Source organism: Pleurodeles waltl, chromosome 5 (assembly GCF_031143425.1).
Source record: "Pleurodeles waltl isolate 20211129_DDA chromosome 5, aPleWal1.hap1.20221129, whole genome shotgun sequence".
Taxonomy (NCBI): Eukaryota; Metazoa; Chordata; class Amphibia; order Caudata; family Salamandridae; genus Pleurodeles; species Pleurodeles waltl.
In genome coordinates, this window is record NC_090444.1 from 848,797,075 (window position 1) to 848,815,340 (window position 18,266).

An 18,266-nucleotide genomic window follows, 5' to 3' on the forward strand; every position below is an offset into this window, starting at 1 on the left:
AGGAGGCACTAAATGAGTAATAGCAATAACTGGGGGAGGGATCCATCCCTAATTCGTGAGCACAGACTGAGTTATCTCAAAATTAAAGGCAAACTTGCTGAAGTTGCAGTGTAACAAAGTAAATCTGCAATGGAATGCATAAAGGTAGTTTGAGGTATCTCAGGTGAAGGTATTTATAGTCATACAGCAGTACCGGGAGGTCTCTGTAGGGCTTAGAAAATAGTTAAGATCTGAAGACAGTGGTGTATTTTCCTCAAACAGCTTTCTGCATAGATTTTGTTAAGTAAGTTGTATTATGTCCTTGAAGCATTCCAAACTCTTCATACTATATTTTTTATTTTTACTTTACTTTTCTAAAATGGTTGTCATCTATGGTGGAAAATGTAAAAAAAAAAAAAAAAAATAATGCCTGCTAGTACATCCCTTAGGAATATTAATTTAAAGATGGCCGACTGGTGCAAGCATGCTTGTGTAAGGATGCAAGAGTACATGTGTTGTGATGCATTTTAGCTTTTTAATTTGAGCACAGCAGTGTGCAAGCGCTGCTTTTCCAGAGTGTTGGTATATACCTGGGCTTTTAACCACACCCCACCCGCATGCCCATCACTATATCACTCATTCATCGGCTTGCCTTTCAAAAATCCTTTGTTTTTGTTGTTCCCTCCTTCCTGAGGTTTGGTTACAGCCTTCGTCATCGACCCTGTAACATGGATAATTGCACTTTTGCTGATAACTTTGACTGCAAGTGAACTTCTTTTTCCTTTTGTGTCTCTTCTTGGTGCTCACGCTCATGGCGGCGGCACTTTGAATCGGCTCTCTTATGTCAACTATTTTACTTTTTATTTTCAGTTTGTGTGGCAACAAAAGCCCAGGTAGGCATTTAAAATGCTAATAGCTCTAACACAAGCAAACGCAAGATCCATTGGATTGCAAATGCTTGTTACCTTTACCGTTCCAAAATGACTGTCAGTCAATTTTGAATGGTAAAGTAAAAATGAAAAATAAAATGCGGAGGAGCGCAAAAGAAGGCATCAGCAGCTTGGTAGCAATTTGCATCTGTGGGGCTATGATATATTTTTTTTAAACAAGGTACATGATGGGGAGTTGTGGAGAGCATTGTGGAGCTGCAGAAGGAAGGAAGGAGAGGGAGTAAGGAGCTACGGAGAACAGGAACAAGGATCCCATGTGATAAAATGCGCAATAAAAAGCAATGTAAAAAATAAAAAGGAGAGCAGGACGAGCATCAATGAATGGATGTGGTGTGGAAATAAAAGTGCAAACGAAAAGAAGTGGATGGGGAAACAGGAAAGACTGAAGCTGTGCAGTACCATGCAATGTAAGCAGCAATGCACTAGGGGTGGGACAAACACAAAAATAGGGAGAAAAACCATGGAATAAGTAACATCGATTTGAAACAGCCAAGAAAGGCATTCAGTCATGAGGAAAGGGCTGACCCAAAGCCCACTCTATAGATTGTATTGTAGACAACGGATCTTCAACAATATAAAGATACATCTGTCTGGAGACGGGAGCTAAAAACGAAAGTAAGCTCAAACAAAAGAAATTATCTTGAGAAGGATTATAGAGTCCCTAAATAGAGGAAAAAATAATGACAGTGGTCTGCAGGAATCGTTAGACTGGCTCAGCAGATGCATATGTGATGAGCAACCATCTGCCATTTTCAGATTATAACAAATTACAAGGTTAGGTTTTGAACTTTAATGAAAAGCAATACTTTACCCACGTCTCATATTCACAGTACCTTTTAGATCGCTTGTCCTTTGGATTTCGATAAACTTCACTGGCGCCAACAGCTCCTGCAGCTCCAGTGTAAGAATTTGGCCCTGATAATAAACAAAAGTCAAGTCCAAAGTTTACAGGTGTCCAAGCCAAACACGTTTGTTTACTCAAAGAAAAACAGCCTGCTCTCAGAAGCACGGAATGCGAGTAAGCAAGAAATAAAAAAATAAAAAACACTACTGCAGCAAAGTACAGAGTTATCGCGAAATAAACATCATATGCCAATCAAACATGATGTTTTAGGATGCAATCGACCACGTGCATCACCAATACAATAACATAACTTTGCAGTCACTGATAAATAGCTTTCTTTCTGGTGGTTTTTCAGATAGATACTCGTGCTCATGAGAGCAACTGGTATGAATGGCTGAGGGCAGATTACTTCTTTCCTCTTTTTTTGGGATATATGGGACATTTTTTAACAATATGTTTAATTTCCAAAAAAATGCTCTGCATGTGTGTGCACCACTTGATTCATAGGCCAGCAGTAATTAGCAGTTACTACTACCATGCAATTAAAAATGCACCCAAATGGAAGACAAGAAACTCTGCATCGTGTCTCCAAAAGGTTAAGCAGGCTTGTACATTTGTTCTCAAACATACCTACTTTGCAGACGGTACAGTCCATCCGAGTTGCGCCTTGATAGCTTTGTGTCATGGAAGCATTGATCTTTTTTTACACTGGTGTTTATATAAATTGAAATCCACACCCAATGCATTACCGGTGAATCTCTTAATTGCGTTTGAGGCGCTAGCAGTCATTTTGTCACCAATGTTAAATATGTTAGTCTTCAATAACTACTCTTTCGAATACCTCTGTGGTTTAAATGTTCAAAATGGTAGTGAAATTATAAACACTAGCGAAGTGAACTTAATTTTACTAAAAAAAAAAAAAAGATCATAAAAATGCGCTACAAGTTAAAAGACTGCAAAATTAAGTTGATATATTTTCAGAGAATGTATATTTACCACACTATAAAAATGGAGTTTCTCAATTAAACAAACGTGATTCAGGGAAGCAATAAACGAGCAATGACATTTGGGCAGGAGGGTATTGTTCGCCCCACCTTTGAGCAGAGCAATGCGTTTATGCATCCACGCCATTGTTCCTGTAAGTATGAATTAGTTTATATCGACAAACAATCCATCATCTGCTGCATAATTTGAAGATTTTAACAAACGGATTTTTCTTAGCTGAAACATACGTGTGCAACAATGCCACATCGACATTAAACGGACACTAGCTGTTGAGTGATATAATTAATAATTTCAACGTTTGATAAATGCTACCAAAATATAGGAACGGCCACGCACTGCAAAAAGTATCAAACACCTTACATATATGATACAATTTAAAAATGACGATTACAAATATCAGTTATCATGATTTTTTTTATTGCACGTTTAACAAAAATTCATGCTCGTGCGAGATCACACTTTTCTCAAAATTACAGTTATATTAAGGCACTCAGACTTAAGAGTCACATATATGTTGCATCTTTAAGGTCGTATCTTTGAATGCTAAATATTCTCCTGGTAAGACACTTGCATAATAAATATGAAATGTTAAGCAGTCCAGAATGATTTGCATTTCCATGGTTAGGGGGACCAATTAAGTCGTTCTTTCATTGGTGCAAATTACAGCGGCCCTGGCAATCAGTATGCTTTCTGAGCAAGTATGATATTAACAGGTAGTCATGATGAGTTGCCAGCCACCTTGACAGTCCTATCACACTGTATCCCAGGCTGACGTCTAGTTTTTGGAGCATTAAAGTTTAACTCTTTGCAAATATATAGGTGATAATAACTGGACCCTTATTTACAATACAGTTTTGAAAAACAAGTTCAACACCGGGTTCCTGTGAGCATTCCTGCTCATCATAGATAAATGCCAGTAGAAGTGTGAACACTTACATTCTAGGCATTCTGAACACCTCAATAAAGTAGAGGAGGCATAATCGATGTTAACAAATAACTATGATGTGTGCGAGAGAGCCAAGTTTACCGAATATTACTGTTGGTGGTAATTATTTCAACTAAAGGTAGGCAGTAGTAAGAAAACATTCAGGTCTCAAAAGGAACTCAAGCATGGGAAATCCGACATTCAAAGCAAAGTTTCAACACAAATATAACCCATCTTTAAGGTACCTTCTAACCAATTTACTTTTTATTTTATTTTTTTAAACAGGATTTTATTGCATTTTTGCATCAATACTTACATACAGTACATTATCAAAACAACAGTGTGTCGTCAGGAATAGTTCTGAGAGGGTCTATAGTATCTCCTGTTATATCTGGATAGCCCTTATCAATCTAATCTACAATATAGTGCAATTGCCCTCTCTTGATTCCTTTCCTATTGTTTTCGTGTAGTCAGTGTATCGTTTCTCAAACGTCACAACCGTTAAACCCCATCCTTCCCTCCAACCCTTCTGTGGGAATGTCCTAGCCACATCACACTTAATGCGTCTTGTTTCAATTGATTCTTGATGTTAGGGCACAGGTATTTCCGCAATCCGCAGTGTTTGCAGGTGGTGTGTGGTCTTGGCAGCTCTTCAGCTGTCAGTTAAGGGATGTTCCCCGCCTTCGTAGATGGGCATCAATAAACCTTTTTTGTTCTATCTCCCAATCCACCCCGATGCAGATTCTGCTCCCAGATCTCCTAATCTTTGAGGGCATCGACTAAGTCCTTCCATGCCCCTGCTTCCTCAAGTGAAGTACGTCCCCTCTTGGCCTGAGTTTAACATCTGACTCGTATCCTGCCCATTTTGTGAATTCTGTCTTCCAAGTGGCTATGCGCGGCCCCCTTTGCTCTTCCAATTTCTGGTTATTTCCCTTTTTCGAGCACATGAAATCGGCTAGTAATCTTATTTTTAGATGTGTGTGGGAACCAGCTCAGCAAGCATCAGTCCACTGAGCATGGGACCTCTTTTTCTAAAACAGTCAAGACTATTTCTGTGATTCCATTCCAGAAGCACCTCAGCGTAGGGCACCCTCAGAGCATGTGAAAAAAGGGGTGCTTACTTCATTGCAACAAGCGCATTTAGCTGTTTTTATATGATACATCTTACTAATTTTCTCCGGTGTAAGGTACGTCCTATGTAATATGTGGCCTTCATTGCGTTATATTGGATAAATAGAATGTTTTCCCAGTCCTTGTCCCCAATCGTATTACCAAGGTCTGCTTACCATTTATCTTTCAGGCCCTCCAATGGCTTCATTACTTCCCTTCATAGCCTCCCATATATGCAGGTCACTTCTTTGATCGTCCCTGATGCCATCACCAGATATTGACAACTAATTGATTGGTGTGATTCTTCTATCCCAGCCTTCCAGTGTCATTTAATAGCTTCCGTAACTGCTCTATGGGGTGTGATCCTCCCGGTGTTCTCTTTCCCGCTACCCATTGTGTAAGCCATTGCAGCTGGGCTGCCAAATAATAAGCCTCAAACTCTGGGGCTGCCATTCCTCCCTCTGTTGTCTGTCTTTGCAGTGATGTCAGAGCTACTCAGTGGCAGCTAGAACCCCATATGAATCCCATTATTATCTTATCAACTTCCCTCAAGTATGCCCCAGGAACCCAGAGGGGTAATGTTGTAAAGTAGTATGGCAACCTGGGGAGTGCCACCATTTTAAGAAGAGCCACTCTCCCTGCTACCGAAATCGGCAGTGTGGACCAGAACGAGATACTTGTTTTCAGGCCTCTCATGGCCCTACCCAGGTTGCCATCCAGCAGATCATCTGTGCGGTGGTATATGTGGACTTCTAGGTAAGTAAGGAAACAAGATTGCCAGGGCAAGGGTCCTAGTGCATCCGGGGGTATGTCATCTTCCTGTGCTGGGAACAGACTGGATTTGCTCCAGTTTACACGGAGTCCTGACAAGAAGCCATATTGCTTCAGCATATTTCGCACTCCTGGGAGGGGTCTCTGGGCGTTACGGATGAAAAGGAGCATATCATAAATTTATAATGTAATATAGTGCTCCTTGTTATCCACTTTCAATCCCCGATACATCGTCCCTCCTCGGGTCCAGCATGCTAAGGGTTCTAGGGCTAATAAAAATAAAAGGGGCGTGAGGGGGCACCGCTGTCTAGTACCCCTCTCCACCCAGTAATCTTCAGATATTTGTCACTCTGTTTGGACTCTAGCCGTCGGATCCGTATAAAGTAAATGGGTCCAGGAGATAAATGCCTCCCCTAGTCCCAAACGTTCCATCACTCCATATAAAACGGGCCATTCCAGGCTGTCAAAGGCCTTCTCTATGTCTACTACTAGAACTGCTGCTGTCTGCCTACCGGATGCAGTGGCCCTTAGCACTGCGCAGAGGCGCGTATGTTATGTGCTGTGCTTCTCCCTGGGATAAATCTTGACTGATCTGCGGGAATAAATAAAGTCATAAGAAGCAGCAGGTGTGTCGCCAGGATCCTGCTTAATATTTTATAATCCGTATTTCACATTGAGAGCGGCCTATAAGCTCGTTTATCATGGGGTTCTTTGCCTGGGTTTAACAAGGGAACAATTAGGGCATCCCTGGTAGACTGTGGTATTAATGGGCTTAGCCATGTTAAGCATATTGGTCAGTCTGGCTTCTCTATAAGTGTCATAAAACTCAACAGGGATCCCATCTGTACCTGGCACCTTATTTCGAACCAAGATTTTAATCGCCGCCCGAACTCGTGATTTCTGCTCCCAATGCCTCTACATGCTCTGGGGACAATCGTGGTAATTGCAGGGTATCCAATAACTCCCTCAGTTCTGGCATTAGGTGTCCCGCATTGGTTCTATATAGCTGTGCATAATACTCTTGAAATATTGTATTAATCTCTTCTTGTCTATATCATCTCGAGCCATCTTTTGCTTCTAGGTCTACAATAACTGACCATCGCTTGGGGGGGATTTGCCAGCAAGGCTTATAGCATGCTTGTACCATCTCTTTCAGCGTGGGCCCGCACCATATAGTTTCGATAGTCAAAGCAATGTAATTTTTCGACCTTAGCTGCTACTGTTTCCTTTGCAGCAAGGAGCACCTGGTTGAGCTCCGAATGGCTGTGGCATTTCTTTTCACTTTCCCTGAGCAATGTCTCTGCTGTTAAGAGCTCTTGGAGTAGAGTTCTCCTGACCCCTACCACTTCTGAGATGCAGCTGCCTCTAATTACTGTCTTAAATGAATCCCATTTTGGCAAGGGGGAGTCAGCTGTGCTCATGTTTGCTTAAATTTTTTTTGAGTAATAGCCGTGCCTATCGCAGTTCGGAATACTGGGTCCTCCAGGGTTTCTGGACGCAATTGCCACTTCGGAATGCTGGGGCGCTCTTCTCTCCATTTAAGGCAGAGTAGAAGTGGATTGTGATCTGATAGGGTGGGAGTCAGATATTCTGTTGCATGCACCTTAGTATGCATATCTGGGGAGCATAGTATAGCATCTAATCGACATGCAAATCATATATGTTGGAATGGTAAGAATAATCCCTATCAATGGGATGTAGCCTTCTCCAGGAGCCTATTATCCCCCACTTTAGTTGCCACTTTGAGAAGGCTCAAGCTACTCTCTCAGTCTGCGTGCTTGGAAGGGGTGGGCCCAATCTACCCAGGGTAGGATCCGCTATACAATTGTAATCCCCTCCCAGTATTACCGGTCCCATTAAAAAAAGGGGCCAAAACTTTGGATATGCCAGCAAAAAACAGTGTTTGATCCACGTTCGGGCCATATATGCTACCCAGCACCACATCTCGGCCATCTAGTCTACCCTTTACTACCACATATCAACCTTCAGAGTCTATCATTTGACTCATACACTGAAACGGTACCCCCGCCCGAATCCAGATCAGGGTCCCGCGCACATCTACTGAGTATGTAATGTACCTCGCCACCTGCGCTGTAGCGCTGCCCCTTCCTTGGTTGTTAGGTGTGTTTCCTGTAGGAGGGCAATTTGCACCCCTCTACGCTGAAGATAGGAGTGGACTTTATATCGCTTAGCCATGGTATGCATCCCTTTAATATTCTAAGTGATTATCTTATATGTTGTAGCGTCTGCCATGTGTAATCTTATCCCTTTTTACTTCAGTTCTGCTAGCCTGAGCCCAGTGATCTTCTGGAAGATCTTGGCCTTCCAGTAGTATGATTCATATGGTGACTTGACTTCGGACTCCCCACTCCCCAAAACAGGCTAATCGCGAACAATCCCCTAAACTCTCCTTTCCCAGGACAAATGGGTCCCACCTCCTCATCAAAACAATAACACTTAACTTAATATTGGTGGAGATGCCCACCAATCAACGTCGAGGGGGTGGCTGCAATCAACAGTAGACATCCCGCTGGACTTCCCCCCCACCGACCAACATTGTCATCTTATATCTGCTCCCCAGCTCTGTTCTATGGTCTCTGACCAGGTTACTGTAGGTAGCCATCACTAACATCTCAGCAGTTGGTTCCCTCAAGATTTGTCTCTCCCTGTCCAGTAGCGGTACAATTAGGTCCCTCGCATCAGTGCCCTTCTTGGGTACACAGTGAGTAGAGAATGTCCCTCAACCACCTTCATGTGCTAGATCATTATTAGTGTGTGTTAGCTAGCCTCAAAGGCATTCATCTGCTGTGTGGGGGGTGATTTTGGGTATCTCATCTTCCGAATGGTCCGAAGCACCCTCGCTGCTAGATATAGAGGCCTCACTTTGTTTTCATCGCTGTCGGGCTGGCGCCTTCTCGTCTCTTCCGGCTCATCTCAGCTACTATTTCTGCAGTCCTTTGCTGATCTTTTTGTGCCTCAGTTTTAGTTGGTGTACTTCCTTTGGGGCTTTGCACTTTCCTTTTAACTTTCTTCTTCCGTGCGCTTTTGTCTGTCAAAGGTGTACGGCGAGGTCCAGCCAGTCCCATACTTCCTTGGGTGTGTGAAAGAAATGTGTCCCCTCAGCTGTAGAGACTCTAAGACTGGCATGAAATATCATGGCATACGTCACATTTAAATGTCTTAATCTCGCCTTTGCTTCTATAAACGTTGCTGTTTGTTTCTGTATGGCCTTAGTAATGTCTGGGGAGATCATCACTTTATGATTGTCCACTATTGTCTCTCGTTTCTCTTGCGCCCTTGCCAGGATGTGGTCGCGATCTAGGTAATGTAAGAGACGAGCTACTATAGGCCTTGGTGGTATTCCAAGTTGCGGTGGCTTTGCTGGTACCCTATGCGCCCTCTCCAGCGCATAGAAGGCGGCAAGTCCCTCTGATGTATCTCCTCTCGCAGCCACCTCTCCAAGTAAGATATCCCATCCCTCCCTTCCACTCTTTTAGGCATGCCTACGATGCAGATATTCTGCTTGGCGGTATAGGGTGCACACCTTCGCCTCCATCGTTATTAGCCTGGTCTGCAAGGATCCTACCTCAGGGTTAAGCTCCATCAGTGTTTTCTCCGTCCCGGTTACTCTTTCGACCACTCTCCGTTGGTCGTCCTTGAAGATGCCAAGGTCTACACCCAGTGCATCTATCTTGGTTTCCAGTGATTCTCTTGTGGTTGTGATGGCTTGCCAGACGTCCATCTACGTGGAGTCCATCTGGGGTTCTTGTCTTATGGCATTCAGTTTTGTTGATAGTGTCCCACTGCTCTTCGCTGCCCCCGTCAGTTTTTAATTCATCTTTCCCATGGTGGTAATTAGGGGCAAGTGGTCGCACAGAGTCTACTCCAGTCGTTCTTCTATTCTACATGCATTCTGAGGCCCTCCAACCAAGCTCCCCTCGTGACACTACTTCTACGGGATTGAGCACCCTTCTTCTCCCTTTTCTATTTTAGAGCATTTTGGGTGCCAGCCCACAATGTTGTATAAGGCAAAGTGCTCCTTGCATTGATGGGTTCTTGTACCGGGTATGTGCAATGTTGCTGCGGCTAACTCTGGTCCTCGGACCACAGGCCCCTTGGTGTTTGAGGGCCAGGGGACGCAAAACCAGTCTACCCTCCGGCTTTAAGGGCACGCTAGTGTTCCTGACGTGTTATTGTATTGTTTCCCTTCAGGGCGCTCTCTTATACTTACTAATTGTCTGGCAGTTATGGGTTCTCTGCTTCCTCCAAAGTGATCGCCGCAATCGCCTTCCTACAGTCCCCGCAGCTCTGCCGGCACTATTGGCCTCGTAATCCAGCCTCCTCACCTCTGTCCATCGCTGCTCTGTGAAAGCTCCGTCCGTCGTGGTGCCTTCCGCAATTGTCTTGGTCCTCCTCAGTCTCCCCTGCCCCTGGACAGGTCTATCAGCAGCTAACCAGGGTCACCAGACTCTTGCAGGCGTTTCTCTATTTTCATGTACTGGGCGCAGCTATTTTGTTTCAGCCCTTCACGGCCGCTCAGGGCCCTCAAGTGCAGGGACCCGCTTGGCGACCCTCGTACGCTGTTGCTGCTCTTGGGGCCCACAGCGGGGGACCGGGCCGATCACAGGGGGAGCACCTGTGGCTCGATCTCCTTGTGGCCTCCTCTCCTCTGTCTCTGTTGCCGCTACGCGGGAGTGCGCCGATCACGCAGCTCCTGTGATCTCCTCGGTCCGACTCCTTGCTCACTTGATAGCTCGGCCGGCAGTTAGGCAGGGCCGCTAGGGTCTCACAAGCTCTTCGTTCTGGTCTGCAGGTCTTCCCCTGTTCCGTAGGCGTCCCCTCATCTCCGCACGCTGCCATGCTGTCTCAGCAGTTGTTTGAGGCCTCAAACGTCATCACTTGTACACTCACGCAGTTTTTGGGGCTCACAAGTGGGGTCCAAGTGGATTATAGAGAGGTTACCAGGGATGCCAATTCCACTGGGGCCTCTGTTTTTTCAGGAGTGTTAGGGATGTGGGGTTGCCGGGAGGGAGCTCAAGATTCACGTCATACTTCATCGGCTGCTGGCCATGCCCCCCTTCTAACCATTTACTTTTATGGTGCTCACACCATATGGTATGAAAGGACTAAGGAATATCAAAAATCAGGAAGGTGGAAAAAGCAAAATGTCACTGATGCGCAAAAAATAAGTATCTGAGCAGAGCTTGACAAAAATGGAGTTGTATGTGATTCATTTGGCAAAAACAGTTAAGGAGGTGGAGATTGCAATTTCGCTTATTTATCCATATCAATCATTTGTCCAAGTATAATCATGTTCATCAACAAGTCTAGCACGAAGGAGAGAAGGCTCTTTTCACTAAATGGTGCTTCAAAATGTGATAAATTCTCTGGAGCACCACACTGTAACTGCTCTCCTGTACTTTTCATGTGGCCGCCATTAAGCGGTTTACTATTATCACCTGGTCAGTTAAAAAGTCCTCCAACTAAATGCATGCCTGGTCGCAGCCTTCCTGCTCACTCTTGTGGCCCACAGTCTTTAGAGACTGCAACTTCTGAGATGATGAGTCCTTCTCTAACACTCACATTATTGGAATGCTACCCTCTTGGCCCTAGCTTCTCCACCTTTTTTTGCACATTCTTCATTAGCATAATAACCTAGTTGCTGTGTGTATGCTTGCCTTGCTTTAGTAAGTTTCATTTACTCTGAATATCATTTTGGAAAATCCTCTTGCTAAAGTTTTGGAATCATCAGTGAAATAAGTATTCAGACAGACTTATCGCCTAAGCCACGCCTACAAATTGCTTAGTCCTTCACATTAAGAAATGTTTGGACTATGTGGATTTCTTTCACAGATACAATAAGAATGATGGCTATGCTATAATGTTCACACATCCAAATGTGGAAAGGACACAAAGTATTCCTTATTACGATGATGGTATGGAGTCCGGCCTTTAGCACAGTCCCAGAACTAGTAGAACAATAAAGTACTGAAACACACAACAGAGTTCAGTAAGAACAATTAATAAGTTCAATAGTGTATTCAGAAGTAAAGGTGAACAAAAGTTGTTTTTATTCTTCAAGCTGTCTCCAGATCCTCGCCCATGTCATACACCATCAAAGAAACAGCAGCTGTATGACTATATGGCACTGAATGCAAAGTACAAGGAGCCAAAGTCTGTATTGTTGCAGAATTCTACAGCGCATTGGTCAGAAATACTCAGTCCGAAATGCTCAAAAGCATGTGAACTAGCCCCCCCACCGCAGTATCTGGCTGGTATGTAGATGTTCCAGTTACAGTCACTTGGAACCTCTAGTCATGTTGTGTCTTAAGCCCAGAACATAATGTCCATCTCCATGTGAAGGCAGGACTGAGACGGACATTACTTCCTGGGCTTATCATGGCCACTCTGAATTAATGCTACACTCACACATATTCAGCGAAATCACGCTTTGGCACATTTTACTTTGAATTCAGTGCTGTTTGGGCATACAGCTTCACAGTGAATTACAGCCTTGAAAAAAAACTTAGGGATGTACCATGTGCCAGCTGCCGTTCCTTTGATAATGTATGACGGACGAGGATCTGGAGAAAACTTGGAGAATGAAAACAACTTTTGTCCACTTTTACTTCTGAATACCCGATCAGACTTTTTTTAAATGTCTTTTATTAATTTTCACAGCAATACAATGATTAATGCAAAATAATAAAAATTCCTCCATTAAAACCTTAAGTTCCAACCCCCCCCCTTATATGCATCTCAACCAGCCATATAAAATGTTTCATGATCATAAAATTTCTACTTTAAGAGTTTTTTCCTCCACAAATACAATTACTTATACATTTATGTATTAGAGGCATCTTCCATTTCAGAGTCTGATGTTGTGCTTGACTCTTCAGATCTTGTGTTATGAGGGAGTTTCAAGCAATCTAATAATATATCCCACTGTTCAGCTACTTCCCTAGGCTGCTTTCCCCGTGCTGCTTCTAGGTGTAGTATAGTTCCCTCAGCTTCCGCCCATTTAATTATAGCATCTGACCATCTTGGTACAAGAGGGCCTTTCACATCTTTCCAATGCGAAGTGATCTCCCTCTTGGCCAGTAGTAAAGCTAAATCAATAAATTTGTTGGTTGTTTTTTTTTGCTGAAGGGCGCGGGAAGTCTCCTAATAGAGCTATTAGAGGGGAGGGTGAGAAGTTTCTTTCAGTTATTATAGGTAAATGCTTAAATATCTCCTCCAAATACGATTTTACTTGCGCGCAATTCCAAAGCATATGCTCCAGCCGGCTGCAGGTTCTGAGCATCCCGAGCATCCCGGGCCCTCCGGTGCTGAACATCTTTGCAATGTCTTTTGGAGTGAGGTATGCCCTATGATATATATATATATATATATATATATATATATATAGATTGATTAACTTAAATCAGGCATTTCTGGATACGGGGTATATATGGGAAGTAATCCTAGACCACTGTTGTTCTTCTATGGCGATGTCCAATTCTGACTGCCATTTCAATCTAAGTTTGTCCAAAGGTGTATGTAGGCTTTTGTGAAGTGGCTGGTAAATTGCTGAAATCACCCCTCTTTGCTCTCCTATTGAGCAAATGAGCTTACATCCCGCATGTGTGGGAGGTTCCAGCGTACCCGTCCTCCATGTCTTGTGTACAATTCTAATGATTGCACTCTATGTAATAAACATTCCTGAGGGAACGTTAAATTGATCTTGTAGTTCTGTAAAGGTGCGTAGTCTACCGTCATTATACCAGTCACTCAATACAGTTATACTGCATTCGGCTAGTTTTTTTTTTCCCTGCTAGTGCTGAGTTCACTGCCATGTATTTCAAACAAATTAGTGGTACCTCTGGTGCATACGGTGTTACTCTGAGTGTGCTTCTCAGGATCTGTTCCCAGCATAGTCTTATCGAATTCCATTCCAATGGAAGTTGTCGATGTTTCCCCCCTAGGGTTCAGTATAATGCTAAGAATATCATCTAATGAGCCACTTAGGGTATTCTGGGGTTCCTGAAGAGTTGAAATATTACAGACTAATCTTGCCAATTATTGTAGCTGACTCTCCCAAAAGTACATTTCCATGTCGGGGGCAGCCAAGCCTCCCTTCTCAGTAGGTCTTTGAAGGGTATGCAATGCAATTCTGTGTCTACTGGTTCCCCAGATGAAGCTCGTAAATATGGAATTAATGTCTTTAAACACTGATTTCGGGACAGTCAGGGGTAGCACAGAGAAGTAATACAACAGTCTTGGTAGTACTATAATCTTAAGTAATGCTACTCTCCCTGTGACCGTCAAGGGCAGTGTTTCCCAGAATCATATGTTTGACCTGAGCTTTCACAGAGCACGGTGTACATTTCCCTCCATTAGGTCCTCTATTTTATGATATATATTCACTCCAAAGTATTCAAACGTGGAAGGTGTCCATGGAAGCCCCTGTGTATCGTTAATCTTCGGGGACCCCTCGATCAATGGAAAGGCAGCAATTTCTGCTAGTTAATCCGGAGACCAGAGGCACCGCCAAAGCTCTCCATCATATTCATTGCTCCTGGCAGATCAGTCACAAGGTTTTGGAGGAAGAGCAGCATATCATCTGCGTAATGTGCAATATGATGAGTTTGCTGTCCCATTAATATGCCCTTAAAATATTTGGAGGATCTGGCCATTTGGGCCAGCGGTTCAACAGCCAATGCAAATAGCAGAGGAGACAAGGGGCAGCCCTGCCTAGTACCTCTGCCAATCCCAAATGGGTCTGATATGGTTCTGCCCATGCGGACCCTCGCAGTAGGATTTGCATATCACAGTTTTGTCCAACGCACAAAACGCTGTCACTGTGAACAGTTTCAAAAGTACTTTTTCCAGGTAATCCCATCAAAAGCCTTTTCAATATCAACTGAGATCATTGCTGCCTGCGTTAGTGTTTGAGGGGCTACATGAATTATAGAAATCAGTTGTCTGATATTCTGTGCGGTGCTACGCTGGGGGATGAAGCCGGATTGATCACGGTGTATCAGGGATGTCATGTGGGGCAGAAGTCTGTTAGTAAGTATCCGACTAAGTATTTTATAATCCATGTTGAGCCTGGACAGTGGTCTATAGGACCAAACATTCTCCGGAGGTCCATCTGTTTTTAATAAAGGAATCATAATAGCTTTGTTTGTGGGTGGAGGCAGGTTCCCCTTTTTCCCTAGCTTCAGAGTATGTAGTGCATAAGAGTGGTGCCACTTTTTCTCGGTATGTAGTGTAAAACTCAAAGGGGAGTCCATCTGCTCCTGGGACCTTACCCCGCGCCATCCCCTGAATGGCAGTTTTAATTTCCATTACTGTGATGGGCTTGGCTAGGGCCACTCTATTTGCTTCATCTAGGCTAGGGAGATCGAGGATCTCTAAATCCTCTAACTGGGATGGTGTTAGTGTCTCAGTGGGGCTAGCATATAGATCAGAATAATAACTAGCAAATCGTTTGTTTATCTCTTTCTGACTAAATAGATGGTTGCCGCCGGCATCCTTGATTTCTACTATTACTGACTGCTGCTTTAATGGATTAGCGAGCCAGGCCAAAAGAGCGCCGGCTTTGTCTCCTTCTGCATGTTGTCTAGCTAGGTATTTCTTATAATCAAAGCGGCTCAGTTTGTTGTAGCCTCAGATTTTCTCTTTAGTTTCAACCAGAAGGGGAGTTAAACCAGGACTTTCCGGCCTTCTACACTCAGTATCTCTAAGAGAGTACTCAAGTTTCTTAATTTCGCGTTCTAATGACCGTCGGACCCCAATGTGTTCATTAATGCATACTCCTCTGATTACTGTTTTAAATGCCTCCCATTCCAGTGCTCTGGAGGAAGTGGTACCTGAATTGATAGTGAAGAACTTATTGTTGTGAGTATTAAGTGTTTAAAAGCTTCATCTTCTAACATTTCTGCTCTGAGACGCCATGTTGGTATACGCGGTCTATCTCTTCCACAAGCTAATGTTATAATCAGCAAACGCAGAGTAAGCGGTTGCAGTCACCTGACCTCTCCATCTCTGCGCCAGGGCCTTAATCTCTTGTTCAACGAGATGGGTCTCTTGAAGCAGAGCCATTTGCACTCCCAGCCGATTAAGCTTATTATACACCTTATATCTCTTGGCCATGCTATTCAACACTCTAACATTCCAGGTGACTATTTTATAATTTGATGAAGTATTCATTGACTCCGTGTGTTATGCGATTGTTAAATGTGTTTTCGCTAGAGTTTCTAGGTGTAAGCCTCAACATATTTCTTTTAGTGTGAAGGACAGTCAATAGTATGGCGGCGGATGCAAAACTTTTATGACTCTTAGAACTAATATTCTACACCCCCAACTCCCTCTCCCCAGGGCCAGCCTCTAGAACTATTCCCGTCCAAACAATTAAGACTAATTAACATCCTATTGGTAGGGTGGCGTGCCAGAAGCAGAGAGCCTATGTCCTGGTCCACCCACGGAGCTCTAACAGAGTGTATGAACAGGCAGTAGGGTTATTTACACAAATATGTTCCATTTTAACATCCGTTCTGTACATCATGCAATCGTAAGACAGACCCCATGACATCACAATTACCAAGGGACAATGCCTCACTAGATTCATTTGCCCTGCCTCCAGCTCTTAGATCTTTACAGGCGATATAGGCAGCGATGGCAGGCCAAGGATTCGATCTATTTTACTCACAGACCTCTAGGTTACTACTAGTCAAATAAGGTCATCCGAAGATTTCAGAGTTATTTTGGGCATGCTGACTGAGGTGCCATGTGAGGAATCAGAGGAGCTCCTACAGCTTAAGTCATGATCAGAGCAGACTCCGGATGATTGAGTCCCAGAGACGCTCCCTCCGCTCAAGGCAGCTGCTGCATCTACTGCTCCACGCATTTCCTGAAGTGCTGAAGTCAGACTACCCACAGAAGAATCCGAAAAAGGATGACATATGGAAGTGGATTAGTAACGGTTTACTAAAAATACAGAACCTTTGTAGGAGGCTGGTTCAGTTTATGGTGTGGCACCCTATACTGAGTCCAGGCAACTCTTAGTGATGGTGTTTAAGTGTACAGATAGCAAGAGCTCTCTAGGGTTAGCTGTGGTGGGCAGCTAAAGCACACGTAGGAGGAGTGCAATGCACTAGCAATACCACGGTAGTCAGTCAGTAACTCTACAGAAGAAAGAAGGTCTAGGTTCAGAGAAGCTATTATTTAGTTAGACCACTTGTGTTGACCAGTGTCCACTACATACCTTAAGTAACTTCCCCACACTTACAAAGCCCACAGAATGGAGTCTGAGGTCTGTAGGGGCACCCTGCTCATACATGGGTGCCCTCACACTTAGGGACGTACACCCTGCCCTTGGGCTGAAGGTCCTACCAGATGGGTGACTTACAGTGTCCAAGTGCAGTGACCGTGATAAAAGGCGTACCTTATATCTAAAGTGAAAGGTACACACACCATTTCATGCAGGCTACAATGGCAGGCATGCAGACGCCCCGGGTACATAGGTAACATATACTAGGGACTTATATGTGTGCACCAGTATGCCAAATGTGGGTGTAAGGGTTTACCAGAAGCCAAATTTAGGGGAGAGAGCACAGACATTGGGGTCCTGGTTAGCAGAATCCCAGTGTATTACAGTGAAAATATTCTGACACCAGGCAAAAAGTAGGGGTAACTATGTCAGAAAGATGCTATTTTCCTACAACCTTAAATTTGGGGATTCTTCTGAACAGCGCTAAACGCATGATCACGAAAAGGAGAAAAGTCAAGAGAGATATTCAGGGTTTGACAAACTGATAAAAACAAAGTGGGACAATAGGAACTGCACCTGCCTTTAAGTTGAGAAAAACAGAAGAAGGGCAGCATTTTCTGCTACTGAAGTTAAACACTGTTGAGCCTATAATGGCATCTTCTCATGCATTCCAATGTCCTCAGGGTTCTCGGAAGACTGGAATATGCTCTCCATTTTAAGGTCGGCAGTTGCTGACTGACTAAGTTGTTTGATCGAATAAACTTACCTGCTTCTGCTGCCACTGTGTTGAGTGAGATGGCACAAGATGGCATTGTGTGTGTCGAGGCCATCAGGGTTCTAGAAAGCTCACTCAAATATGCCATGGTATTGACTGACTATGGCCCTCATTACAACCCTGGCGGTAAATCCTGCTTACCGCCGAGCCGACGGCCACCAACATATTGTGACAGCGGCAGTATTCCACCACGGGTACTATGACCCACACATAGAAACCCGCCACTATACAGACACCCACACAAGTCAGCCACACCAAAGGTCAGTGACAAACTGGCGATACCAAAACCCAAACCGTCACTGCAAAAGGAATACGCCCACAGTATCACGACCCACGAATCAACGAAGCGGTCTTTCAGCCACAGTAAACCATTGGTGGTACACACCGCCGCGCTCACAATACACACACACACACACACCTACAAAACTACACCACATGGGACAATTCAAACTACACACACCTGACACACATACACACATCACACCCTCAAAATCATACCACTATAAAACACACACCCACATTGCCCACAACGCTTTCAATGAACAAATTAGAACAAGCAGAGAGAGAAAAGCAAAGAGCATGCCTTCACTCAGAGGCACAGAACAGCATCACTCATACACCATCCACGCACATCACATAATACATCATAACAG

At 43.9% G+C, this 18,266-nt stretch overlaps 1 protein-coding gene across 13 annotated transcripts in view; it reads right to left on the bottom strand.

The window, feature by feature from the left end:
* Window positions 1-18,266, bottom strand: part of AFDN (afadin, adherens junction formation factor) — a 1,710,163-nt gene that overhangs the window by 71,617 nt on the left and 1,620,280 nt on the right. For all 13 annotated transcript variants that reach the window (XM_069234921.1, XM_069234923.1, XM_069234919.1 and 10 more), the window contains one exon: window positions 1,763-1,844. In XM_069234921.1, coding sequence (XP_069091022.1) covers window positions 1,763-1,844 — 82 coding nt within the window. The remainder of the gene's footprint in view (window positions 1-1,762; window positions 1,845-18,266) is intronic.